This window comes from Vipera berus (assembly GCF_964194415.1).
Source record: "Vipera berus genome assembly, chromosome: 6".
In the NCBI taxonomy this organism is placed as follows: domain Eukaryota; kingdom Metazoa; phylum Chordata; class Lepidosauria; order Squamata; family Viperidae; genus Vipera; species Vipera berus.
Window position 1 is genome coordinate 60358700 of NC_138208.1, and position 27434 is coordinate 60386133.

The following is a 27434-nucleotide window of genomic DNA, read 5'->3' on the forward strand; positions in this document are numbered from 1 at the left end:
CACAAATGAAAACATTTTAAATTCAATCAATAAATTATGTTTTTCATTTTAGATACACTGTTTTTATAAAATGCATTATCCATATCATAATGTATTCAGAAAGGGTCACCTCAGATGATAAAAATAAGTTCTGGATATATTTCAGTTTTTCCTAAAATTGGTTTTAATGAAGAAAGGAATCAACAATTCTTTCCCCAGGTTTTATTCATTGCTTCCAACTTATCCATTGTTTTCCAGCTGAAAAAATTTCATTGCTAAATTTTGTAACCATGATAAATACAAATATTCTTCCTTGACATTTGCAGATAAATAAAATAGCGGTGCTGCTTCCATACTGACACAAGCACTAGCAAGTATCCTCACTAGCAGTATATGGAATTGTTAGAGGAGGTCATGCAACTCATCTAATATAGTAGGCAGTGGATACTTGTCCCTGATTAAAATCAATGGTATTTCTGAAGTAGAGCTATTTGTTTGATGTATAAAGAATATTAGGTATGGGACAAAGGTTAGGATGCTTTAAACAAATCCTTTCAGTCAAAGTCAGAGAGTATTTTGTGTGGAAATTTGTGCCCCATAGTTTATTGAGAAAAGCAAATGGTCTCTGGTTCCAGAACTGGAGAGATTGAAGCTATTATGTTGTCAGGAAACCATGGAAAACAGCAATAGCTGTCAAATTGCAGACTTATTTGAGGGTAGGGAAGCTGGAAGAAGCAACAGATGAGCTGTCCTTGGTACAGTTTGTGGAACTGCAGTTCAGTAGGAATTACTTTTGAATGGATAGATGACAGTAATTTTAATAATACAGCAACTTGAGTAGACCATTCAAAGAAAAATATAAATCTCTGTACTTTTTTTTATCAAAGTCTAGATAGTTTTTTTAAGTAAAGGATAAAAAGTTAGGAAACACAAATAACAACTCTGCAATTTTGAATACATTTTGGGAAGGTTGAAGAAAGTTAGGTTATTGGTATGTTTGAAGTATTTCCAAAACAAAAGCTAGTGAATTGAAAATGTATTGGCTATGCAATAGAAATGTTTTCTAATAATTCATTAATAAACTGGGATTAGGCACTTAGTTCTCCTGAAGCACAAATTATTTATTACGTGTATAGTTAGCAAGTAATAAAACTTTAGTGCTTTGAACTCAACACTTATCCCTTGCGCCTGATGTTAATAAATTCAAAAGAAACAAGGTTACAAATTTAATTTTAATTAATTTTAATTTTAATTCCATTTATATCCCGCCCTTCTCCGAAGACTCAGGGCGGCTTACAAGCTTAGCAGTAGCCTTCATTCTATGTATATGCCTGCTTATTAGGGCTTTCACACACACCCCAAGCGGCAGTATTACAAAGTCAGCTTAATTGCCCCCAACAATCTGGGTCCTCATTTTACTTACCTCGGAAGGATGGAAGGCTGAGTCAACCTTGAGCCTGGTGGGATGCGAACCTGCACTAATTGCAGGCAGCTGGTGTTACTTAAGGAGGCATCAGCCCACTGCTCCACCAAGGCTCCTTGGTGTTAATTTTAATGCCTAAAATATATAAATTGTAATATTTAAGTTACATAAAATATATCTATGTAGCAGAAATATGAACTGCCAAGGTCTGGCAGATGTAACACGCTTACTGCACAAAATCTAGCCATATGCCATGTAATAAATAGCAATTCATCTATAAGTAGCATCTGCCATAGGTCAAATCTAAGCAATCAGGATAACTGCTGATCAGAGAGGGGATAAATCTTATTTGAATGTCTGTATAAATGGAACAATGAACAAGTACATATTCTGTGGTTTCCATCTCTCCAGAATCACAGGGGCGGAGCCTTTCAGCCAAGGCTATCTTTTATATTTGTCAACCAAAACTACAGAAGGAGAGTATGACATTGGATGAGGGAGAAAGCTTTCCTATGGCTTTGTGAGCTAGCTAGCAGAAAAGACTATTTATTTAGTATTTGCTGATGATAGTAAGGCACAGGAACTGGAGCCCCAGAGCACAGTGTGCAGAGAGTATCATTAAGTCGTGTGGATTTCAGGTAATTGGTTTTGTGCATTATCCCTTGAAGATAGTCTAGATTAGAACAGGGCTTTTCAACCGGTGGTATGTGTACCACCGGTGGTACTTTGGCGCCTGGCAGGTGGTATGCGACCGTCCTAGAGAAGTGGCGGCAGGAGGGAGAAGAATGAGCTGAAGTGGCGGCAGTGCCTCACAAGCCTGAGGGAGAGACAGCTGGAGTTGTAGGGCTGTCAAGGCTCGAGAGAGGCACCAGGATCAGTACCAGGCTCCAGCTGATCAGCGTTTCCGGGAGCTGGAGGTGCACTGAAGAGAAAAGGAGGGGGGAGAGAGAGGAGAGGATATAAAAGGTTTTGGTGGGAAAGGGCCAACGAGGGGCTGCCCTGCTCCGCCCCCTGGGTGCGCGAAGAGGTGGTAAGCGCCCAGCATCCCTGCTGACCATTGAGAAAGGAAAAAGGCAAGAGAAGCGCTCGCTGCCTTCTCTCTGCATCCCAGGGGATGGGGCAGAGAAAGCATGGGGGCCCTCACTGGCTCCAGGGCTCCCTGTGGATCTAAGGCTGAGCACATTCTGGTTTTGATGGCCCACACCAGTAGATCAGCGCCACGCCCACTTGCTGACCTAGCCTCGCAGCCACCAGGCTTCCCTTTCACCAGGACTGCACCTGCCTCTGTGGGATAGCTACGGCCGGCGGCAGCATGGCCACTGGCAACATTGGCAATCTCTCCCCCTCATGCCATCCCTTCCTGAACGCAGAGGAAGGAAAGAGAAGCAGGGAAAGAAGGAAGGAGCTGGGAAAGGGACTGCCTTCTGAGCACTTCGCAGGTGCATTTTTTAAAGCTGCCCGAGGCTCCAGGCAGAAGTTTCCCATTTTGAGCCCTCCCCTCCCCCCATCTATGTCTCTATGCCTGAAGGGCCTCTGCGTGGCTCTCAGCTCGCCTCTCCCAGACCTGCGCTTGTGTGTGTGTGTGCGCGCACATGTGAGGGGGGGTTCTCACTCCTTGCAGCCCCACACTGTGATATTGGGGAGGAAAAGAACGGGAGAGGTAAGAGAAGCTGCGATGGGAGCTTCTTGCAGCCTTCCAAGGGGCTGGGGGTAGGAGCTGAGGGGTGCAGGGCTCGATGCGATCAGCGGCACATTGAGAAAAAGAAACAAGGACTCCAAAAAAACCCAGTTTTCATTAGTTGGCAGCCTGCCATCGCAGAAGGTCTCTGTTGAGGGTGCAGGGCTGCAAGGGGTGAGACCTCCGGGCGCGTGTGCACGCACGCACACACACACGTACGCGGGTCTGGGAGAGGTGAGCTGAGAGCCACGCAAAGGCAACGAAAGGGGGGAGGAATCAAAATGTGAAGCCTCTGCCCACCACTGCCTGCCTGCTGCCACCTCTGCCCGGAGCCTCTGGTAGTTTAAAAAAAAACAACAGGGTAGGAAGAAAGGAAGGCAGGCAACTTGGTTGGAAATGCTCCAGTTCGAAGGAGAAAGCAATTTTGTGTTCTGTTTTGTCAGAGACAGAACTTTGTTGGCAATCCAAGTTAACATTGGTATTCTTAAATTGTGAGCTCTTAGGAAAGTATATCTTCCTTGTTTGTTGCTAACAGCCATTTCTAGTGGGGAAAACAGGACAAAGCAGAGTGGGGAAAATATTTTCTTGCTATATTTCCAGTCTGAATTAGACCAAGGCAGGGTCCCTACAAGAGAGCCCTTTTAAGGATTAGATATTAATAGAAAAGCAACTAACCTACCTCTGTTCATAAACACTAAAGCTGTTGCACATAAAAAACAGAGGAGCTCTGATCAACTATCACAGCCACCATTTTGACAGTTTTCCTGTACTGTTATCTGTAGACGCCCCCACTAAATGGAAGCATGGGATAAACAGCCTGGTTTGTTCTCAATCTTTTAAGTGGCCACAAACTACTAGCAAAAGTGGCATTTGATCACAAGGCAAGGAGGATCAAGAAATGTTTCCCCTTTTGCATTTGAGCATCCAAGAAGGGACAGGAAAGGAGAAAGGGAAAGAGGAAAGACAAAGAAAAAGAAGGAAAAAAGGGAGGGAAGGAAGGAAGGAAGGAAGGAAGGAAAGAAAGAAAGAAATTATAATAAGAGGGAGGGAGAGTCTGAGGGAAGTCCTGCCATAGCACTTGGCCACGACCAGCCCTGCTGCCTTTTTGCCATCCCCTTGTTCCCTCCTCCTGACTCTCCTGGTGGTCTCCAATCCTATAGCTGAGGATGCTTTGGTTACAAAGCTGGCTCCTTGCATGGAGAGGGAGTGAGCCTCCCTCTGACCCACACATTTTGCCCTCCTGCACACACCATGAGCCTAGACTGCTGGGGGTCCTCCACGTTGCCGGAGAGCAAAGGAACCACCACCAAAGAAATTAAAAATGGTACTTTTTTCCTTTATTTTTTTTTACAGTTTGTAACATTTTATTAGATTATGGAATAAAATACAAAAATACAAAAGCAAATAGTAGGACACAGTGGGGAGGAAAAAAAGAAAAAAAAGTGAGGAGAAGGGGAAAGGAAAAGGCATTGATTTCCGACTTCCTCTGTTGCAGTAGAATGAAGCATTAACATCAAACCTCAACTTTTTACTTTTCCATAATATTATAAACTAGCCATTTCTATAAGCAACAAATTAAGCAGCGAAATCCAAAATCCCCCCCCCTTTTTTTCAGTCATCAAGTTTTTGACACCTTGCTAAGCACTGGTGGTACTCGAATATTGTCATATCCTAAAAGTGGTACAATCTGTGAAAAGGTTGAAAAGCCCTGGTCTAGAACAGGGGTGTCAAACTCAATTTCATTGAGGGCCACATTAGCATTGTGGTTGCCCTCGGGGGGCCGGGTGGGTATGGCCAGGGTGGGCATGGCCTACTGGGTGGGCGTGGCTGGAGTGCGTATGGCCTACTGGGTGGGCATGGCCAGCTCTACATCATTGGCATCAAGGGTGCCTATGGGGGCCTGGGCAGGAGTGAGACAGATCTGGGGGTCTCTGGCAGAAGGAGGGTCTCTGGGCCAGGGCCAAGGCAGCGGGGGCTGTTCCCTCACTGTTTCCAGGATGGCTTCGGGGGCCACATGAAACCACTTCGCGGGCCGGATCCGGCCCCCGGGCCTTGTGTTTGACATGTCTGGTCTAGAAGGATACCGTGGTCCATAGTTTTGAACTATTTTGTTTCATTGAATGAATGATAGCAAACTGGGAAGGGGAAAAAAGAAAATGTATCTACTGTTCCCATCATATCAAGGTTGGGTCACCAATGTTTTTCATACGTAATGATGGAAGGCTCCCTATTAATAGCTCCACTACTTCACAGAAAACATAATGAACAGGCTCAATCGCCAAACAAGCCTTTTTTCCACTGATGATCAAAATCACTACAAAGCTAGCAATTATTTATCATAAGCAAATGGGAGAAATTCTGGAGGGCAGAAATGCTATCATCTTAGAAGTAAGGTTTCCAAGTTTCTATTGGAATTATCTCTTCAGAAAGAAGGAGAACCACTGTAGGACAGTGTCCCTCAGTCCAGTCCCTCAGAGATGGTCTAGAACAGGGGTTCCCAACCGGGGGTGTGAGATGATATTCCAGGGGATGTGAAAACGTGGGTTTAAAAGTTTCAAAATTATAGTGTATATGCATAATTTGTTGCTGTTATTCTGAACTTTTGTAAGGGGTGCAAGAATATATCAGAAACGTTCTAGGGGTGTAGGGTATAGAAAAGGTTGGGAACCACTGGTCTAGAAGAATACCATGGTCAATGATATTGAACACTGCTAAGAGAACAAGAAGGACCAGGAGGGTTCAAATCCCCTAACTCTCTCTACACATCATCCAAGACCACAATCAAGGCAATTTCTGTGTTATGAAGCACCCCGCCCCTTAGCATCGTGAATCTTCTCATTGTGGAATTGTGGATATCCAGACAGCATTCTTTGAACAATAATAAAGGAATATGAGTAATTCAAATATTTGCGTTGTTACTTTTTTGTGACAATTATTTAGTAATTACAATATTTCTTGAATTGTAGTTTAAGGGAAAGCATATAATAGTTACATTTAAATCAACATATACTAAGTGAGTGTCCTGGGGAAAAGTAATGATAGGACACCATAATTTAAAAGATTCTTGTTACCTCCCACCTGATCTAGAGATGGATCCACAAGGAAATAGAGGTGATTTGATGTTTTAAAGAAAAAAGTATGATGAACTTAGTGACTCAACAGGTGAAATTTTACATAATGGCTTACGTAAATAGTTTTTTTATATAAGCTAGTATCTATATTTCCTTTTTTTTTTCAGAAATGTTCTCATTGCCAGGAACCAGGAGCCACCTTAGGCTGCTACAACAAAGGCTGCTCTTTCCGGTATCATTATCCATGTGCCATTGATGCAGGTAAAAAAAATGAAGTTACTGATATGAAAATATGAGAAGACGGAGGGAGGGAGGGAGAGAGAGAAAGTTGTTTGCTGCTAAAGTGACACAGAATGACTTACAAAGACAAAAATAAAGAACATGGTATGCTATATAAAGAACATGGCATGTTATATAAGAAATTACAAATATTTATGAAAAACTGTTCATTTTAAAGTATTACTTAAAATGTAACAGTGAAGATTAAAACATGACAGTATTTTATATAGAAATAGGTCTTCTTCCAGATATAAAGGCAGAATTTTGTGAATCTGTGCCTTTCCCCTTCCTCATATGAAAAAAGCTAAAATATAATTTTGTATTAGTATTTTAATCATAAGGGCATTGTCCTACCAGAAATAAAACCGTATCCCCAAACTATATCTTACATTTGTGGATTCTTATCCAACTTGTAAATATGATTGGAACATTAAAAAATAATTGAATAGTTGATGGAATCTGTTGCGAATTGCTATCTGCAGTAACAACTATATATTTATTAGATTTATATACTGCTTTTCCTGTAGGAGCCTGCAATTTACGTATCTTTCCCTCCAGTTTTATTTCCATAAGAACCCTCTGAGGTAGTTTGGACTGAGAGACAAAATCTGACCCAAGAACACTGCCCCCACGGCTGAAGTTGACTTAAACATGAAACTCGACAAGCCTAATTTTTCCACTTCATAACCAGCACACTGAAACTTGGAATTAATGATACCCAAGTTATTTCATTTGCAGAGAAGATTCAGTAGGATAATTGTGTTTGGAATATTGACATTTACAGTCAAGAAGAATTAAAGGATTTAATTATTTTAGAAATTCTGTTTAGAAAGCTGGTCTAGGAGGAAATAGTGTTTAACACTAATTGGTTTTTCTACAATCCTAAACTGGCATTTTCAGTTTAGGTATCTTGGCTTTGCAAAAAATTAGAAAATGCTCTTTTTTTAAAATAAATATTTTTAAACATTTCATGCTAGCCTGTAGAAGTGTTTTTTTGATTCATCATTAATTTAAACTTTTTCTACTAATAGATTATTATTTATTAGTCATTTATTAAAAAGTGAGTCAGCCTTTAATTCAAGCAACTAATTGCTGCTAATTGGAGTCATGGGGAAAAAGTTTTAGGAAAAAATGGTTTCCTAGAAAAAATAGAGTTTTTAAAGGAAAAGTATTTGAACAAATCATCCATGTGAAAGAAAAAATGTGTACTGAAATTGAAAACAATCAGGGTAGGAAAAAAGTTTCTGATAATGACCTATTTGCTGGCTTTTTAAAAATGATGTTTGAACTAGAAAGATTGTTGTGCTGATCAGATTTATTTTATAATTGTCCATGCTTCAAAATACTTGAGTTTCCATCACTTTTTAAATTATAATAATATTCTGGGACAGGGAGAATGTAATAAATACCTTTGAAGATTCCAGTTTAGTGAAAACTCTTTATGTGTATGATATCATACTGCAAACTACAGAATCATTTAGTATCTCTAATGTTATGTTTTGAAATTAGCTACCAACTGAAAGAAATTTTATCTTAATAAACTTTTTGTTACTTTTGCCATCTTTCTTTTTACAGCTGAAAGCAAATATATAGCATATATTTTATAATAATGAAGCAAAGCTGAGCCAGGATCAGAGAGGTTATATATTTTTATTTGCCAGGTTCATGCTGACTTATAACTTTTCCAAAAGATTCCAACAGCAGTAAGGTATAATTAAATCACATAATTATATGTGATATATCACATGCTTTTTTTTTTGAATCACCATGAAAATTGCCTGGTGGTTGTAAGGTTTTGCAAGGACTGCCTCCATTCCATAAGTCTACTAGCATTAGATTCAGCTCAGCCTAGAGAACAGGTGGGAAAAAATTATATACAAATCTTTAAAGCTTGATCTGAAAGTGTATTTTGAGAAAAGAATGCCTAAGATACTCATTTTTATTGTTGCATGTTTGAGCATGGAATCTGACTATTTAAAAAAAAACCTTCTGTCACAGCATTGAAGTGGGGGGGGAGATCTATTTGTAAAGTTCTGTTTGACCTAACAAAGTATATTTAAGGGGAGAGGTGAATTACTGGCTGAGTTCACACATAATGCTTAACCAAGGTTTTTTAAGTTTAAATAGGCTATAATGGTTGGTTTGCACATTGAAGTGAAGTTATAATGGGTTGGTTCATGTATACCAAGCCAAAAGTAACATCAGACTGTGTTTCAGAATTGTATATGAACCGGTCTAGTCAGTTAGCACATTGGTTAATATAATTAGCTTGAATGTATGCTTACCATGGTTTTAGAGATGCACATTTCCCCTCTAAATGTTACTTTTTACTATGCTGCAGTTATTTTATAGGTGAAGAAAAACATTCAGTGCCATAGTTAAATATTCCTTTAAGATTTCTTCCTGCAGGTTGTGAAATTGTTTGGTTCCATTTGATCTTAGACATACTCTGATATTTTGTTATCTTCTCTTCTAGATTGTTTACTAAATGAAGATAATTTCTCAGTGAGGTGCCCCAAGCACAAGGTAACTAAATTGTTGCCCTTTCTTGGATTCAGGATTAAATGTTGCCTTATAATGCTTGCTAAAAATATACTTCCATAATCCCAAAGATGCTTTTCACAAAGCAGCTGGACTTTCTTGCTTTTCTTTGAAGATGTTTGACTTATCCAAGAAGCTTCTTCAGCACATGCTTGGTTAATAATGTTTTTTTAATATAAAATATATACTTGGAATTTCTTTTTCTTATCTCAGAAAATAGATTTGTTGATGACCAGCTTTCTGTCATGGTGAATGAAATCTATAATATTATGAGAGAATAAACTTAATTTGCCAAGTTGAGAGGTTCTGTATATGATTTAAAAACCATTTGACACATATAGTCATGGCCGAAATTGTTGGCACCCCAGAAATTTTTCCAGAAAATCAAGTATTTCTCACAGAAAGGTATTGCAGGAACACATGTTTTGCTATACACAGGTTTATTCCCTTTGTGTGTATTGGAACACAACAAAAAAAGGGAGGAAAAAAAGCAAATTGGACATAATGTCAAACAAAACTCCAAAAATGGGCTGGACAAAATTATTGGCACCCTTTCAAAATTGTGGATAAATAAGATTGTTTCAAGCATGTGATGCTCCTTTAAACTCACCTGGGGCAAGTAAAAGGTGTGGGCAATATAAAAATCACACCTGAAAGCAGATAAAAAGGAGAGAAGTTCACTTAAGTCTTTGCATTGTGTGTCTGTGTGTGCCACACGAAGCATGGACAACAGAAAGAGGAGAAGAGAACTGTCTGAGGATTTTGAGAACCAAAATTGTGGACAAATATCAACAATCTCAAGGTTACAAGTCCATCTCCAGAGATCTAGATTTGCCTTTGTCCACAGTGCGCAACATTATCAAGAAGTTTGCAACCCATGGCACTTTAGCTAATCTCCCTGGTCGTGGACGGAAGAGAAAAATTGATGAAATGTTGCAACGCAGGATAGTCCGGATGGTGGATAAGCAGCCCCAAACAAGTTCCAAAGGAATGCAAGCTGTCCTGCAGGCTCAGGGAGCATCACTGTCAGCACGAACTATCCGTCGACATTTAAATGAAATGAAACGCTATGGCAGGAGACCCAGGAGGACCCCACTGCTGACACAGAGACATAAAAAAGCAAGATTACAGTTTGCCAAAATGTACTTGAGTAACCCAAAATCCTTCTGGGAAAACGTCTTGTGGATAGATGAGACCAAGATAGAGCTTTTTGGTAAAGCACATCATTCTACTGTTTACCGAAAATGAAATGAGGCCTACAAAGAAAAGAACACAGTACCTACAGTGAAATATGGTGGAGGTTCAATGATGTTTTGGGGTTGTTTTGCTTCCTCTGGCACTGGGTGCCTTGAATGTGTGCAAGGCATCATGAAATCTGAGGATTACCAAAGGATTTTGGGTCGCACTGTAGAGCCCAGTGTCAGAAAGCTAGGTTTGCATCCGAGATCTTGGGTCTTCCAGCAGGACAATGACCTCAAACATACGTCAAAAAGCACCCAGAAATGGATGGCAAGAAAGCTCTGGAGAGTTCTGAAGTGGCCAGCAATGAGTCCAGATCTGAATACCATTGAACACCTGTGGAGAGATCTTAAAATTGCTGTTGGGAAAAGGCGCCCTTCCAATAAGAGAGACCTGGAGCAGTTTGCAAAGGAAGAGTGGTCCAAAATTCTGGGTGAGAGGTGTAAGAAGCTTATTGATGGTTATAGGAAGCGACTGATTTCAGTTATTTTTTCCAAAGGGTGTGCAACCAAATATTAAGTTAAGGGTGCCAATAATTTTGTCCGGCCCATTTTTGGAGTTTTGTTTGACATTATGTCCAATTTGCTTTTTTTCCTCCCTTTTTTGTTGTGTTCCAATACACACAAAGGGAATAAACCTGTGTATAGCAAAACATGTGTTCCTGCAATACCTTTCTGTGAGAAATACTTGATTTTCTGGAAAACTTTCTGGGGTGCCAACAATTTCGGCCATGACTGTATAATATTAACTCTTATAAAACTACTATTGTTACACAAAATTGATAATTTTCCAATAAGAATGGAATTTTTGAAGCAAATTAGTACATTTTCAGGGTAAATTAGAAAATACTGTAACATACTACGAAGTAGAGATTTTCTTGAAACTTGGTAAGAAATTATCGTTTAGCTTGAGCAGTTATTGATATTGGTGTTGAAAGAACATTTTCCATTTGTAAACATACACCGTTTCACTGAGCAGTTACAAAAATTTTGCTCCATACTTTAAAAATCAAATCTGTATCATAATACCATGCTGAATTATTTGTTGCAGTAAGACTGCATTTTCTAATTTTGCACTATTTTGCTGAGTTATCCAGAATATTCAATGCCTTATCTCCTAATACAATAGCTTGTAAACTTATACCATCTTATGCTAAAGATCTGAACAGAGTTTGAAATTTGCATTCATTTTCACTAATTTGCTTGAAAGTGCTTGTTTCATTAATTTGTTTGAAAAAATAAGATATTGTCTGAGTTTTTTGCCAATATCAATATTTACTTTTTTCTGGTTTTGCTCATGACTGAAATATCATGGAACCCAATTTGTTCCAGTGGAATGCTAAGGTGTTTGTGCTTTTTACAAGAATGTCCTACTAAAAAAAAGTCTTGCTGTTTTAAAGTGGAAAAGAGGGTTGCTGTTTTAAAATAGAGTTATAATTCAAAATAACTGAGAGGGAGAAGATTATTGTTAAAAGATATTAATGTTTATGTCATAAATGAATTATCCACAAAATGAAACTATTTCCAGTTTTATGTCCCTGAATTAAATAGCAAAATTGAATATTTTGTTCTTGAGGCAAGCAAAAAGTAATTTCAGGATATTCAGGAGGAAGTTACAAAAAATGGAGCTTTAGTGTTTGATTTGTAAGAGCGCATTAAAGTTTGCTGTTGAAGATTTGAGACTGCAGTCAGTTCAACAAAATCGCTAAAATCTGTTTTTTTAAATTTATTTATTTTATTTATTAATTTAATTTGTATACCGCCCTTCTCCCGAAGGACTCAGTTTTTCAATTTTAATGTTAATCTTTACTGAAATAATGTATTCTAATTCCATGATTTTCAAAAATACCAAATGCTGTCTTGCAGAGATCTTGCCTGAAAAATCTATTTATTTCTAAAACTGATAGTGGTACTGGTGCTGCTTTTTATCTCTTTCATGCTCTATATATTCTTTTTCTCTTTCTCTTTCTCTTTCATCTTACCTTGGTGTATTGGACAACAGCCCCTCCTCCCTTGCTCTCTTCCCCCCTTGCAGAACAAGATGGTGAAAGGCAGCTTCAGCACAGAGCAGTCGGAGCGGGGGTGAGGGGGGAAGTGTGTTCGTGGGAATGAAAATAAAGGCAAGCACAGGTGAGTGGAGGGAAAGACACTGAGTTGCCCCTCCTCCCTTTTCTCCAGTTTAAGGGAGAAATAGGCATATATCTTAACTTGCAGTTTATTTCTTTAGGGTGCTGGTCATCTAATTATTTCATAATTAATAGTTGTATACATTAGTTTGGGACAACAGTGACTTTGGGACTTTGCTTCAGTATCCTGAACTATTGCCTTATTTATTTTTGCTAACACAAATAATTGTTTGAAGAATAAATGTAGATTTGAGAAAACATCAAATCATCTGCTTTTTTAATTGACAGAAAACAAAGCAGTTTCAGCAAGGTAGTTCATGCAGTTCAACAGTACTTGAATTATAGAAAGGTAACTCAGCTAACTAACTGGATATTTAGGAAGCAGCCTTTATGGCATATCATCTAAGTCACAGTTTGGTGTTTTGGACTTGAATCCTTGTCAAGAAACAGAAGGCTGGTGAAGACCATTCAGAATCTGATTTTTTGCTGATTTTTTTCTGCCCCCTGCTCTTCAAATAGATCTATTACTATTAACAACTCTGTAGAAACAATCCCTGAAAAGAGAGAGGGTAAAGGTAGATAGGGCTCTAGATATTACTTTTACTTAAAATTTAATTTTAATAATAAATATTAATGTCACATGAAAGCTACCTTGATGGGATTTGTATAATAAAAATGGGGTTACATAATTGCAATAAATAAATTATATCTCTCCAAAGAGTTTGTCTGTGCTTAGAAAATACTGAGAATTGTTGTTGTTGTTAGCTGCGAAGTCGTGTCCGACTCATCATGACCCTATGAGTGCAATGGTGCGATAGTTTGAACATTCTTTGGCACTGCCTTTCTTTGGAATTGGAATGTAAACTGATCTTTTCCAATCCTGTGGCCACTGTTGAGTTTTCCAAATTTGCTGGCAAATTGAGTGTAGCACTTTTACTGCATCGTCTTTTAAGATTTTGAATAGCTCAGCTGGAATACTGTCACCTCCACTAGCTTTGTTGTTGCTCAGCTTTTCTAAGACCCACTTCACTTCACATTCTAGGATGTCTGGCTCGAGGTCAGTGACCACCTCATTGTGATTATCAGGGTCATTAAGCTCATTCTTGTATAGTTCTTCTGTGTAATTTTGCCACCTCTTCTTAATCTCTTCTGCCTCTGTGGTCCCTGCCATTTTGGTCCTTTATCATGCCCATTTTTGCATGAAACGTTCCCTTCATCTCTCCAATTTTCTTGAAAAGATCTCTGGTCCTCCCTATTCTGTTGTTTTCTTCTATTTCTTTGTACTGTTCATTTAAGAAGGCATTCTTATCTCTTCTAGCTATTCTCTGGAATTCTTCATTCAATTGGGCGTATCTTTCTTTTTCTCCCTTGCCTTTCGCTTCCCTCCTTTCCTCAGCTATTTGCAAAGCTTCCTCAGACAGCCATTTTGCTTTCTTGCATTTCTTTTTCTTTGGGATGGTTTTGGTTGCTACCTCTTGTACAATGTTGCGAACCTCTGTCCATAGTTTTTCAGGCACTCTGTCTATCAGATCTAATTCCTTAAATCTATTTGTCACCTCTACTGTATATTCAACAGGGAGATGATTTAATTCATACCTGAGTGGCCTAGTGCTTTTCCCTACTTTCTTGAGTTTAAGCCTAAACTTTGCAATGAGAAGCTCATGGTCTGAGCCACAGTCAGTTCCTGGTCTTGTTTTTACTGACTATATAGAGCTTCTCCATCTTTGGCTGCAGAGCATATAGTCAATCTGATTTCTGTGTTGACCGTCTGGTGTTGTCCATGTGTAGAGCCGTCTCTTGGGTTGTTGGCAAAGAGTGTTTGCTATGACCATCGTATTCTCTTGACAAAATTCTATCAGCCTGTGCCCTGCTTCATTTTGTACTCCAAGTCCAAACTTGCCTGTTATTCCGGTTATCTTTTGGCTTCCAATCCCACATGATGATAAGGACATCATTTTTGGGTGTTAATTCTATAAGGTGCTGTAGGGCTTCATAGAACTGGTCAATTTCATCCTCTTCAGCACTGGTGGTTGGGGCATAAACTTGGACTACTGTGATATTGAATGATTTGCCTTGGATTTGAACTGAGATCATTCTGTCATTTTGAGGATTGTATCCCAGTATTGCTTTTCCTACTCTTTTATTGACTATGAAGGCTACTCCATTTCTTCCAAGGGATTCTTGCCCGCAGTAGTATACCTGATGGTCATCTGAATTAAATTCACCCATTCCTGTCCATTTTAGTTCGCTGATACCTAAGATGTCAATGTTTAGTCTTGTCATCTCTTTTTTGACCACGTCCAGCTTTCCTTGATTCATGGATCTTACATTCCAGGTTCCTATGGAGAATATTACAGCATCGGACTTTCCTTTCACCACCAGACAAATCCACAGCTGAGCGTCCTTTCGGCTTTGGCCCAGTCGCTTCATTCTTTCTGGCGCTACTAGTACTAGCCCTCTGCTCTTCCCCAGTAGCATATTGGACGCCTTCCGACCTGAGGGGCTCATCTTCCAACGTCATATCGTTTTGCCTTTTGGTACTGTCCATAGGGTTTTCATGGCAAAGATACTGGAGTGGGTTGCCATTTCCTTCTCCAGTGGATCACGTTTTGTCAGAACTCTCTGCTATGACCTTTCTGTCTTGGGTGGCCCTGCACGGCATAGCTTATAGCTTCATGGAATTACGCAAGCCCCTTCGCCACGACAAGGCAGTAATCCATGAAGGGGACTGAGAATAAAGGCCTGCAATCATCTTTCACAATGGTATATGATTTAGCTTAGTAAACCCAGAAGCTGTATTTTTTTATGGATAGTTTAATATTGATTTCTTACTTTTTTCTGTCCATGCAATAGGAAAAAAGTAGCTGCTTCCCAGTTAAATCATCACTGGAGATAATTTAAAATTTTCTTGGCAGGCCTCTTCTTTCTTCAGAAAAAGAATCATTACAATAGGCTGCCAGCTGCCAGGCTGAAACTACTGATACACTATCCAGCTGGGAAGATCTACCTGTGATTTCTTTCCTTAGCCCACAGGTCTGCAACCCGCGGCTCCAGAGCCGCATGTGGCTCTTTCAGCCATCTCCTGCGGCTCCCAGTCCTCTGCCATGTGCAGTCAAAAAAAAAGTGGGACTAAAAAAGTTCAACCAATCAATTCAAATATGCAGGGTAGGTGCATATCTCGCCTTGGCTCCACTCTTCAGTCAAACCCTGTTTTGCGCATGCTTGCATGTATGCGCATGCGCACATATTTTTTGCGGCTCCCAGTTTTTCATTTTGTGAGGGAACCGGTTCCGAGTGGCTCTTTCACTGTTTCAGGTTGCTGACCCCTGCCTTAGCCCAACTAGAAAACTGAAAAGGAAAGTGTTTTATCTCCTCCTGGCAGAGCCCAGAAATGCAAAACCTAACAAACCATGCATCCCTCTTGAAATACAAGGGTTGGCTATGTGACTTTGCAATATTGCATCTGAAGGTTTTAATTATTTCCTTCTAAAATGGATGATGCCAAGTCTATATATAAGATATAGATATAAAAGGGAGTTAATTGAAAATATAAAGAAAGCAAGAAAAGGCAACAGTCTCTCTCTCACACACACACACTAACGTATCTCCAAATCAAAATAATCCAGCCTAGGTTATATATTTATTTATTACTCCTTGTACTTAACACATATTCATTGCATTGTAAAAAAAAAAGATAGTTGGGAAGAGAGCATCTAAATAATCTGCTTATATGTAGCTTTCCTCTTCTTCCTCCTCCTCCTCCTCCTCCTCCTCCTCCTCCTCCTCCTCCTCCTCCTCCTCCTCCTCCTCTTTCTATGAGCACTTTACAAATGTGTGGATTTTGAAGAGACTATTGCTTTGTCCAGTTAAATATAGCACTCTTATGTGTCTTGGTCTGATCATCAAATTAAAAATTATATATCTTAAATCTGACCTGAGAATTACAAAGGCGCAGTCTAGTTTTCACCAGTTCTACTTTTGTATGAATGGGATTCTATAGGAGAGATAGGGGAAGCAAAGCTGAATTCCATCTATTCAAGTCTCTCAGCATAGGGATAATTAATCTGTTGTTTTATATAACTATTAAGGGATTTTTCCCCCCGCCCCCCAGTAAGTAGACAGCTAAGGAAATCTAGTACAAGAAATGGGTTTTGATTCATGATACATACTTACTGTAGGTGTATCTTCATTTTGATGTCATTTCTAATGCAAATTGGTATGTTTCATTCTTTAGAAGTTCTGGTAATTGAAGTCTCTAAAATGTTGTTAAAACCTTACATTGCAGACATTCATTGATTTTTGGCAGCAGCAGAGAAATAAGAGTAGCAATTTTGCAATTTATCTAGATACAGTGATCCAAATCTACTAATGACATTTGTGCACATATTTATTGGTTCTCTCCTCTTCCAAATCTGGATTAAATTCCTGGCTTCCAAAAAGCTCTCACAATTTTTTTTCAGTTGAAACAATAGGAATAGGAAACTACTAAACTGCAGAAAAAAGTGCCGTGTGCACAACTGGACAAAAATTAATGAGTGAGAATAGTACATTTCCAATTTTTTGTGTCTGAATCATACGCAATATGATTAAATTAATAAATGCATTAAAAAAATTGTTACAAGTTTTATTTTAACTTGATATTTTCCAGGTGTTTTTTATTTTTAATTCACATTCAGCTTTCTCAGTGAAAAATTAAGAGCCAATACTTTGAGAAGATACTGTATAGTGAAGATTGATTTAGTTGATTAGTTAAATTGGATAAACATCACATTAGTTTGCAGGGGATTTTGAATCAGGTTTCCTAAGACTGGTGCCTTCAAGATGTGTAGTATGGCTAACTAGGGAATGATAGTCATTGTAATCAAACTATCTGGAAGAGACCAGGTTACATAGGATTGAATTAAATAGACATTAACTAATTGTGTGATTTATTCCTTTAGTTGTTGTATATAGTCCAGCTCCTGTAAAGGGGGATATTTTGGCTGTTAAATAGTTTCTATGAGCTTTGATACAAAAAATATTTATTTTATGTATAATGTTATTTGGTAAATTATAGATATGAATGTAGTCTGTGCATACAATGTGGCTAAGCAGTATGCATAAGCAGATGCATAGTGCTTAGCTATAATGTGATATATTTGTTCTGGACTTCATATGATTGCAAAATCATCTATTATGGTTTTATCTTACATGCTGAATGTACTATACCTTGTTTATGGGATCGTTTTTAGGGAGGAAAGCAGGTCAGTTTTCATGGGCCTGATGGAGGCATTTAGTATTTATGCAGATCAATTGGAGCGGTACTTTACATTCAAGGCAGTAGAACTAAACAGGTAAATCATTATTGTGACATCAATAATAAATGATAACACAAAAAGTTAAAATTAAATAGACCATAAACAGCAAACAGACTTGAGAAACTGGAATTTGTACATATAAAGAGAAGGCAACAAATATAACTAAGGGTAGTCCTTTTTTTTAATCCCATTTATATCCTGCCCTTCTCCAAAGACTCAGGGCGGCTTATCAATGTGCTTAGCAATAGCCTTCATTCTATGTATATGCCTGCTTATTAGGGCTTTCATACACCCCCCAAGCGGCATTATTACAAAGTCAGCTTATTGCCCCCAACAATCTGGGTCCTCATTTTATCTACCTCGGAAGGATGGAAGGCTGAGTCAACCTTGAGCCTGGTGGGACTCGAACCTGCACTAATTGCAGGCAGCTGGTGTTACTTAAGGAGGCATTAGCCCACTGCTCCACCAAGGTCCTTGGTAGTCCTATAGTTATTGGGACTAGAATTTCCATCACTAAATGAAACAGTCATTAGGCAGAAATAGCACATGACCATGCTACTTAGCAACAGGAGTTCCAGTAGTCTCAGTTATAGTCATTAGTCCAGGACTGCGTCATTGTTAGGAAGGACCTCTCACTTCTTCTGCCTTGTCACACTCACCAGCACTTCAAATCCCCTGCCAACTACCTATCTTCCCCCCACTACAGTTGGGCCACCTTGTACTCTGCTGCCTATTCTTACCACGCCCTCACGTTGAAAAATGTTGGTCCTTCATGAGGCTTTGCAAGAAGGCTGGATCAGGAGTGAGCAGATGGCCTGTGGGTCAGTTCTGTTGGTGCTGGGTTCACTGCTGAAGACCACAGGCCAAGTTTCCAGAAGCACTTCCAACACAACTGCAGTGTGCACAGTATATCAAGTCCTCATCACTCCACTTCCCTCAGTTCTGCTGCCATCCCAAATAGTGCCTCCTGAACAGCCTTCACCTTTGCTTGGGAGCTGGTGCCACTTCTCCTGACTTATCTGGTGGCAGAGAGTACCATACCTTACCATCCCATTCTGCTGCGCCCTCCCCAACTGGGCCTCTAAGCTCTGCTTGCCACATGCATCCCAAGACTACATTTTTGCCCAATGCCTGGATTCCCAGGCTAGCAGCAGGAGGAAGAAAATAGCAAAGGTCAGCTGGGGAAACAGTGCGGGGGGGGGGGAAGTATGGGTATGTGTCAGTGCAGGGTGGTCAAAAAGGCAGAAATGGAGGGGGAGGTAAGGAAGTCAGGGGAGTTGAAATACTCCTGCCGTTGTAAGTCTGAGCAGATTGCCAAGCATGCAAATTTTGATTGCCTGACTGTGGAGATGCTGCAGTAGCCAGAACTTGCAAGACCAGTTTTAACAACCATTTGTTTAGCACTGCCATAATTTCAAACGTTTGCTGAACAAATGATCAATAAATGAGGACACCCTGTAATGATTTGTATTCAATTTAGTACATAGGTATTTAGCTATATATGTGTCCTATAAAAGCAGTACTTAAGACCTTGATAGGGATGGAGTCCTATACAATATAATGAAAACGAAACGCAAATGGGACTATTGCTCTGAACTGGATTCAAGAATGGAAAAAGAGAACAGTAAAAAATGCTGTGTATTTCACATCTCTTATACTTTATTATACTTCTGTTTTTATATTCTGAATTATTCCAGAAAGAACAGAAAAATCAATAACTATGAATGCCAGTCATTCTTTTCTTTTATTTTTATTTTTCTGAAATTATTACAATTCTGCTTAATTTCAGTAATCAGCTTTTTCAATTAGAGAAATATATTTGGTCTGGGAGTGAGTTTCTGATATGTAAAAGGTCTGAAAATTATTGAGAAAGAGTCAAGAATAAGTACTGAATAAATAACCATAAAAGAAGTATGATGAATTAATTTGGTTAGAGAGAAGGAATGATTATTGAGTTGCAGAACAAATATATGCAGGAAAAGTAAAAAGACTGAGAGGAAAGGGAAGACCAAGAGAATTGTTATTGAATTATCCTATGAAGTCCACAAAAGAAGAGGTGAGAAGAATACAAAGCATTATATAAATTAATATATTGATTTGGTCAAAGACATGAATAAATAGACTTATACAGAGATAAAATGAAAGAAGTTGATATAAATTAGTTTTATCTATATTTCCTTTGTTTTTCTCATACCTTTAATTTCTTTTGCTCACTACTACTCACTTTTTTGCTTGCACTTTGATAACATCTAACATTTATGTTCTCAACAAACTGCACAGGATCATTTATATAGAAATGTACACGGGCATTCCCATTCCAACCAATATATCTCTGATCTCAGCACCATCTCTCTAATATAATTATCTACGAATATATTAAACAATTAAGGCATGGGTATAACAAATTCTTGATGAATCATTTGCTAAGTATTTAATTTATTCTCATTTGTAGCTCAGGGCTGACATGAGGGGTCCTTGGTGCTCTCTTTTTTCTTGCAGAACTTTCATTACTCCAAATAGTAACATCATCGGTGCTAAAATGACTAGCACTGATGATGTTACCTAGTTTGGGTAATGAAACCTCTGCAAGAAAACAGCAAGCTCAGAGAACACCAAGGACCTCCTCCTCAATTTATTCTCACATATGCTTTCATCATATTCCTCTTACTGTATTCTGTAATCAACCTTCACCACAATACTGGCTATGTACATTTCTCAATTACTGCTAAAAGGCAGAAATCTGACAGGCACATATTTGATGTCAAGCTGCACCTCCTAGGTCAGGGATGTCAAACTGCCAGCCCACGGGCCGGTTTCATCATATGGAAGCCGTGCCCACCCCATTGCCGGCAATGGAAAAAAAGTTGTGAAATGTCACAACACATCACGTGACATGGCGAGTTTGACACCCCTGCCCTAGGTTATTGTTGCTTTCCTTATTCTTTCAACCATAATTCTGCCAAGCTGTTCCCAGGCACAGTTAACAAATGAATTCTAATGTAGCTTTTGTCTTCTTTTTCTCTGTGTATGAGAGAACAATAAAAGCATATTACTGTCAGAGAGCATTTTTATTCTTTTTTGCCCACTTCCAATTTTTTATTTCTGTCAGAACAACTGCAGTTTCTATGTCTTTTAACATTCATCTTCCCTTTGCTTTGACTACATTTTTACAGCCATCTTTTCCTTTCTGTTCTTTATACAGTATCCCTTCACTCTTCCAGTCTATTCATATTCTCATCTATGTAATTTCACCAAGCATGTTTTTTATTTTTCCCATTTCAGTAACTTTACAGACCTCTGTGACTCTGTCATATAGTTAGTCACCTCTTTCATCCCAATCTACTTCACAGGATTGTTATGAGACAAAGTTGATGCCTACTTGTTTATGCTCCTGGAGAAAAGATGGGATACCAATCAAATAATCATTTTTGCTGTGCTTCAGTTTCCAAAACTGCCTTCTTATAACCACTTTCCATTCAGCTTATTGGACAATTAATTTATTTTCTAATAATTTTTCATGCAGGTCTTATACTGTTAATATTCTATTTTCATTGTTTTTTCCCCTCGTTCTACTTTTGAAAGTATGAAATAAAGCTCTGTGTCACATTCAGAAGCTTTTACCATCCTTGTATCCTTTGCTAATTGTTCCAGTCTTTTATCTTAAATCAATCATAGTCGGATAAATATTCTATTTGCCATAGAATTTAAATATGGTGTGCTTAAATCATCTGTTTTCTGTAGTTTCTTTTTGTTTCCATCTCTCCATTCATGCCACCTAATAGAATAACGTTTCCCCCCTGATCGCTGTATTCAGAATGTTGAGCAAACTTTTTTCCCAAAAAATTCATCAATGGTTCTTTGATTATCACCTTACACTGGAGCATTTTTAACATGTTTTCAGAGTGAAACTTCTACCTCCACTTGTAGCTGATATTCAACTCCATTTCATAGGATCAGACTATCTTCATTTATTATATCCTTCCCCTTTCTCTAACAATTTATCCACATTTCTTTCATAGTCTTTGCCAAACTCTCAAATTATCAAAAAAGATCCTATGGAATATTGGACGTCACTGGCCGACAAGATTTCCAATAGCAATTTTTTTGTTGTCAAGATACCAATCAGATACCAATCTTAGTCATACCAATGCAACATGCAGTTTTGGCACAGTTTTGACATCAGTTTTGGACTACATGCAATAAGCAGAGCCAAATCCCAGCTTTTCCCCAAGTATGCTCATGTTACTCTATGCAATCTAGGATCTCAAATCTAAAGACTACCTTGCAAATTAATATTCTATTAACCCACCAGGTATCAACTAGGAAGTATACATAATGAACCAACACAGGATCCAGTAACTGAATGATTATGCTACCTTGGTTAAGTTTTAATTGTTTGAAAGGCAGAAGGATGAAAGATGTTTCCCTTCCCTAATGCTTTTTTGAAGATCTATGAAAACGTGGCTCTTCAGAAAAACACTTGAGGATATTTGAAGATTCTTTTCCATGTTACTATTTTACAACAATTTTTTTAAACCCAAGAAAAAAAATATACAAAGAAACATGGAAAAGGAAAACCCAATAATAAAACTTGAGTAAAAAAACCTATTGTGGAAAAACTTTAATGATGCATTCTCCCCTTATTTATTTCCCTAACCACTAACCACACCTAAATATTTGTACTTTATACTAAACATTGAATGTTTGAAAATTACTGCTATTATCTATCTGCTATTACTGCTATTTAAGTCATTTTATCTACTAGTAGTCCTTGACTTACTAACCACTTATTTAGCAACCATTCAAAGTTACAACACGACTGAAAAAAATGACTTACAACCAGTTCTCATACTTAAATGACTTTCATAGCATCCCCAAGGTCATATGATTAAAATTTGAATACTTTACAACCGGCATGTGTCTGTGACGCTTGTAGTGCCCTGGAACCACGAGATCACTATGACCTTCATGATAGCTTCCAATAAAATCAATGGGAGGAAACAGAGTTGCTTAAAGACCTCATGATTTATTTAATAGTTACAGTGATTGCTTAACAACTGTGACAGTTGTTCAATTGTAAATGAGGCACAAATTATTTAACAACCACCTTGCTTAGCAATGGAATTCTGGTCCCAATTATGGTCATAAGTCGAGGACTGTATTACTTTTAATTTGTCTCATGACCCTTTTCCTAAAACCCATATTCCAAATACCTGAATTTGTCTTGCTATGTGAAGTGCAATATTTAAGAGAGCCATTCTTACTTGAATTGTTAAACTTTTATTAAGGTTATACCCTCACCATTTTGCCATTTTACTCTTTCAATTCTGTATCGTAGCCAAGGATTCTTCTTTCTGTTATGCCAAACTTATTCTTGCAGCTATTGGCATGTATCTTAACAAACCATGGTATTTTTCACCTATGTTTTCTGAAATTATACTTAATAAAATAGTTGTGGTCATTTCAAATTTTCTGAATAAGTTGATGTATGTCTTTCTAGTACTTCTGGATTTTCTTATGAGACCATACAATGGAATGTTCTTTCATTGTAGTATTTCCAACATTTACTGATATATGATTTCTCTACTTTGGTAATTATTCACGGAGTTACATATCAATAAAATTTTGTACTATTTTTTCTGAAATTATAGTTTGGAGTAAATTTTAATTGATTTTTTTTCTATCACTCTTCTCCTTGTGTTATTGTGGTTACTTTGAGGTTGTCTTATCTACTTTATCAGATAGTTTTAAATTTGTTCCACTTCATATTGTATTTCAGTAACAATACATGCACACACACATACGCATCCTAATAGGTGATATTTTTTAAAAAAATATGTTATTTGTGAGCTACTTCTAATCTTCAGAAATGCAATGGTGTTTAAGCTAAAGGAAGAAATCTTGTCATTAATGGGATATATAATACCTGGCAATGTTAGTAATATTCTGTTTTTCTCTCTTTACAGGTTAGGCTGTTGAGATAAAAGCGATGGACATTCAAGATTAGTTCGTTTGTTTCCCATTGTGTAGTCGTGTCCCTCTTTTGACAAGCCTACCAATGCCAGCACTTCCTCCATCAATTCTTTCATCACATTTGATTGACAACAACACAGAAAACGAGTCTGAACCAGCTATTTTCATGGACACACTCTTCATAATGACTATGGGTAGGGGAGGGAAAAGAAGAGAAAGTGGGAGAATTAAAGAGGGAGGGATAAAATATATATATAGATAAATATATATATATTAAAAATCTATTTTTAGTCTTGATAGACTTCTTTTAAATGAAAGGTGCGCTATCCCTTTTTATGCATTAAATTCCATTTGTAGGACCCACATAGATTTGAAGTTGCTCATAAACGTGTATTAACTAGAAGTCAGAAAAGGCCTTTACAATGTAATCACTTTTTCTTTCGGAAGGAGTGTTGGAGTTAATGAGCTTTCTTAATCAAACTTGTTTCTCTGCTCCATTTTCCACAATAGAAGATCCAGGTTTTAAAGAATACAAGTTTTTTGTTGCTGGCAAAATTGTCTGCAGGGATGAGAGTGGGAATGAATGGTTGCTGGGTGCTTGTATTTGTGTATGTGTGAATAGCATTTTTTTCTTAAAAAAAAAAAAGAAAAACACTATTTATTTTTATTAAGAAAAGCCTGAGAAGCATCAGAAGACTACTATGTCATGTGGTTTGTGAAATAAAGAGTGTCTTCTACTTGCTTCATATTCAGATACTTTAACCTTATATACATAACTTTGTACCAAAAGGTGGGAGATTGGGGTCATTGTTGGCCACTGACAAATATTCCCAAATCATTCCAAGGAATTGCTGCCTTTTTTGAAGGCAGTCTATATGAGGCTTGCCTACTGGAAAGGGGCATTCAACAGATGTTTGAATGTTGATATAATCAGTGTGTGTTAAGCTGTCCAGGAAAATTCAGTTAGCCCTTCTCTTCTTTTGTTTCCAAAAAGGAGGAAGGGGGAATGTCAATTTAGCAGCCTACACCACATGGTTATTTTTTCTTTGTTTGTACATTGTGTAATTTTAAACATTTGAGTTTTAGAAAACAAAACTTTTTCTCTTGTTAAGGCCTTAAGAAGGGGTTAGTGCATCTTTCACGGATCACTCTGCCATGGGAATAAAATAGCTGTTTCACAAACAGTTTTATATATATATACATATATATATTAAAAAAACTAAAAGGAAAAACCCACAAAAAACCTAATAAACTTCATTTTAACCTAATTTTATCTGTGGAATTTAATGTATTTCACTTTGTGAACAAGCCATTTTTCCACAATTGCTGTTTATAATTTGAATTACTCGTTTTATTATTCGTATTTAAAATGAGTCTTTCCCCATACTTCTTTTGGGATGGATTGAAGACAGATTCTACATTGATGCCAATAAACCTCTAATTTCTTTCATTTAAAATACAGGTGGAGGAACATTCCTGTTTGGTTTTCAAGTGTCCTTTTCTTAGTCCCAACTGAAGTGCAAGCTAGTGTTAGAATATTGGACTAAGATTGGGCAGATGAGTGTTCCAATCCCTGTTCTTTCATGAAGCTTGTTAGATGATTTAAGGCTGTCCTTATCTCTTGTCTCATCACTTCACCCGATTAGTGAGGGAAAGGTTAAGGATATTGCTCTGAGTTCTGGGAGACTTTGCAGAATATAAATATCCTACCACAACTTTTTTAAAAAGGTTCCATGATTCCAAGAGGCAGATACAACTGGAGAGAGAAGTGTTAACCCTCTATGTATGCTGTAATCTCTGCCTGAAATCTCATAATTTAACTTTTTTCTTGTTTTTAAAAGTTATTTGATGCCCCAGATTCTGCTTATGTTTGTAAAAATGATTATTTTGTTTTCTTCTACAGAAAATAGGCCAAGCATCATCACACTTGGCTTTTGTGTGGCACTACTTAATAAAGCAGTGTCCGGAACCAAAACAAAACTGAATTAAAATTCAGTTCATTTAATGAACATTAGATATAGTCAATACTGTTTTTCTTCAAGCTTGTATTTAATAATGTTCATATTTTTAACTGTAATTAACATTTATAGTTTGCAAAAAAACAAAAACCAACCTCTTAAGATACCTGTGGAGTTATTTACCTGAGGTTTTTAGGACCAAATAATGGATTTCTAGTTGTTCTACTTTTATCCATGCAGTACTTCATACACTTTCACCATGTTCTTCCTTTACTTTCTTGACATACATTTTATCTTTTTGTTGCAAGTAATTGCATTTTGCCAAAGTTCCACTAAGGGCAATAATTAAAAAAAACTGTGAAAAGACGAGCCATTACTTAAGTCAACATGCAATTTAGGATCTAAGGATTTTATTACATTAGAATCCTACTGGAGTCACTGCAAATGAATAGATTTTGGTCTAATTTCAAATACAGAATATATTCACAAAAACCAAAATTTCATAAATCCTCTGGAGACTGAAAGAATAACATGTTTGGCAACGAGTAGCAAGTTAATAAAGCTTAGTATGTAACAGTTTTGACTCCAAAATAAAAAAATTCAAATATTTGTCTCCCTGTGGAAGAAAAAATAATGTATTTTTCTTAAAAACTGATTTAAGAAACATTTATATTTTAAAATGTTTGAAGTAAAATTTACAATTCAGCAAAAAAAGGATTTTATTCCTATTTTTATCCCACATGTTGGTCTCAAATACCAAAGCCTATTTATATATTTATTATATTTATATATAAATATTTATTGTATTTAGTAATACTTCCCAATCATATTTGTAGGTTTGGTGCCAAAAGATTTAGGCAAAGCATACTTCAAAAGGAACAGTTCCAATTTTTTTTTTTTAAAAAATTGTTTAGAATCTGAACAACTAGATCAAGAGCTGTACTGATTTTGGGACCGAATACACAAATTTGGAAGAAACATTGAATTAGCTATCAGTTAAATACTCATTTTGACATTTCAAAGTTTGGAAGAAAAAGTATTCAAGAGTGTATCTTCATGAGGCCACCTCAACATTTAGATTGTAAACTGGACAGGGAACTGGCATTCATTTGTTATATAAATTAATGTTAGTGTGTAACATCATCTGATGAAATCAGCATCGTCAGTGCACTGCTCTGAACCAAGAGCGAAAGCATCGTCAGTGCACTGCTCTGAACCAAGAGCGAAAGCTTCATCTTCGATTTTCTCACTTGTCTATTTGAATAGCTTATCTGCTTACTCTTTTCCAAGCTGAAAATATATCTAGCATTCAACATCCCAAGAGGACTTGGCTTCCTGATCACTTATTCTGATTGCCTGTCTCTGGGAATGCCCTGTTTAATACCATTAAAATATTGCACCCAGTACATACCAGATAGATCTTAATAAGCAGATGGATGTATTATTGTGAATGAACCTTCTTCCTAATCTTCAATAAGACAAATGTGGGTTGTTGCCTTGAAAGATGTCTGAAAATCAAAGGTAATAAAAAATACAATAGCAGACGTACACTTTGGAGATCTCATTGCTCTGGGAATGAAAACAATTTCACTAGCTTCCTGTTTGTTACTGAGCACAAATCAAATTGTCTGACAAACCCTGAACAATCGAGTTAAGAAATCTGAAAGTGCCTTTTTTCACATTAAATTACTATAAAGAGCAGCAGTTCTATTATAGGTGTAGTACTAAAAAGGTTTCGTACGCTATACAGTACATGTTTTTTCAGTAATAATATACTAATTATGAAATTCTTGAAGAAAGAATCATTGCCTGCTTACTCTGCTTTTAAAGGGTGGTAAAGTTGTTCTGTATTGCCAGACACTAGAGAGTTG

The 27434-nt window shown here is 37.5% G+C and overlaps 1 protein-coding gene across 6 annotated transcripts in view; it reads left to right on the forward strand.

Moving 5' to 3' along the window:
- Positions 1-27111, forward strand: part of TCF20 (transcription factor 20) — an 85928-nt gene extending 58817 nt beyond the window's left edge. For 4 of the 6 annotated variants that reach the window (XM_081330503.1, XM_081330502.1, XM_081330504.1 and 1 more), the window contains exons 3-6: positions 6319-6412; positions 8907-8956; positions 12212-12339; positions 23599-27111. In XM_081330503.1, coding sequence (XP_081186629.1) covers positions 6319-6412; positions 8907-8956; positions 12212-12295 — 228 coding nt within the window. In that variant the 3' untranslated portion in view covers positions 12296-12339; positions 23599-27111. The remainder of the gene's footprint in view (positions 1-6318; positions 6413-8906; positions 8957-12211; positions 12340-23598) is intronic. The other 2 variants (XM_081330506.1, XM_081330507.1) reach the window with 2 other exon arrangements.
- Positions 27112-27434: the final 323 nt, after the last annotated feature.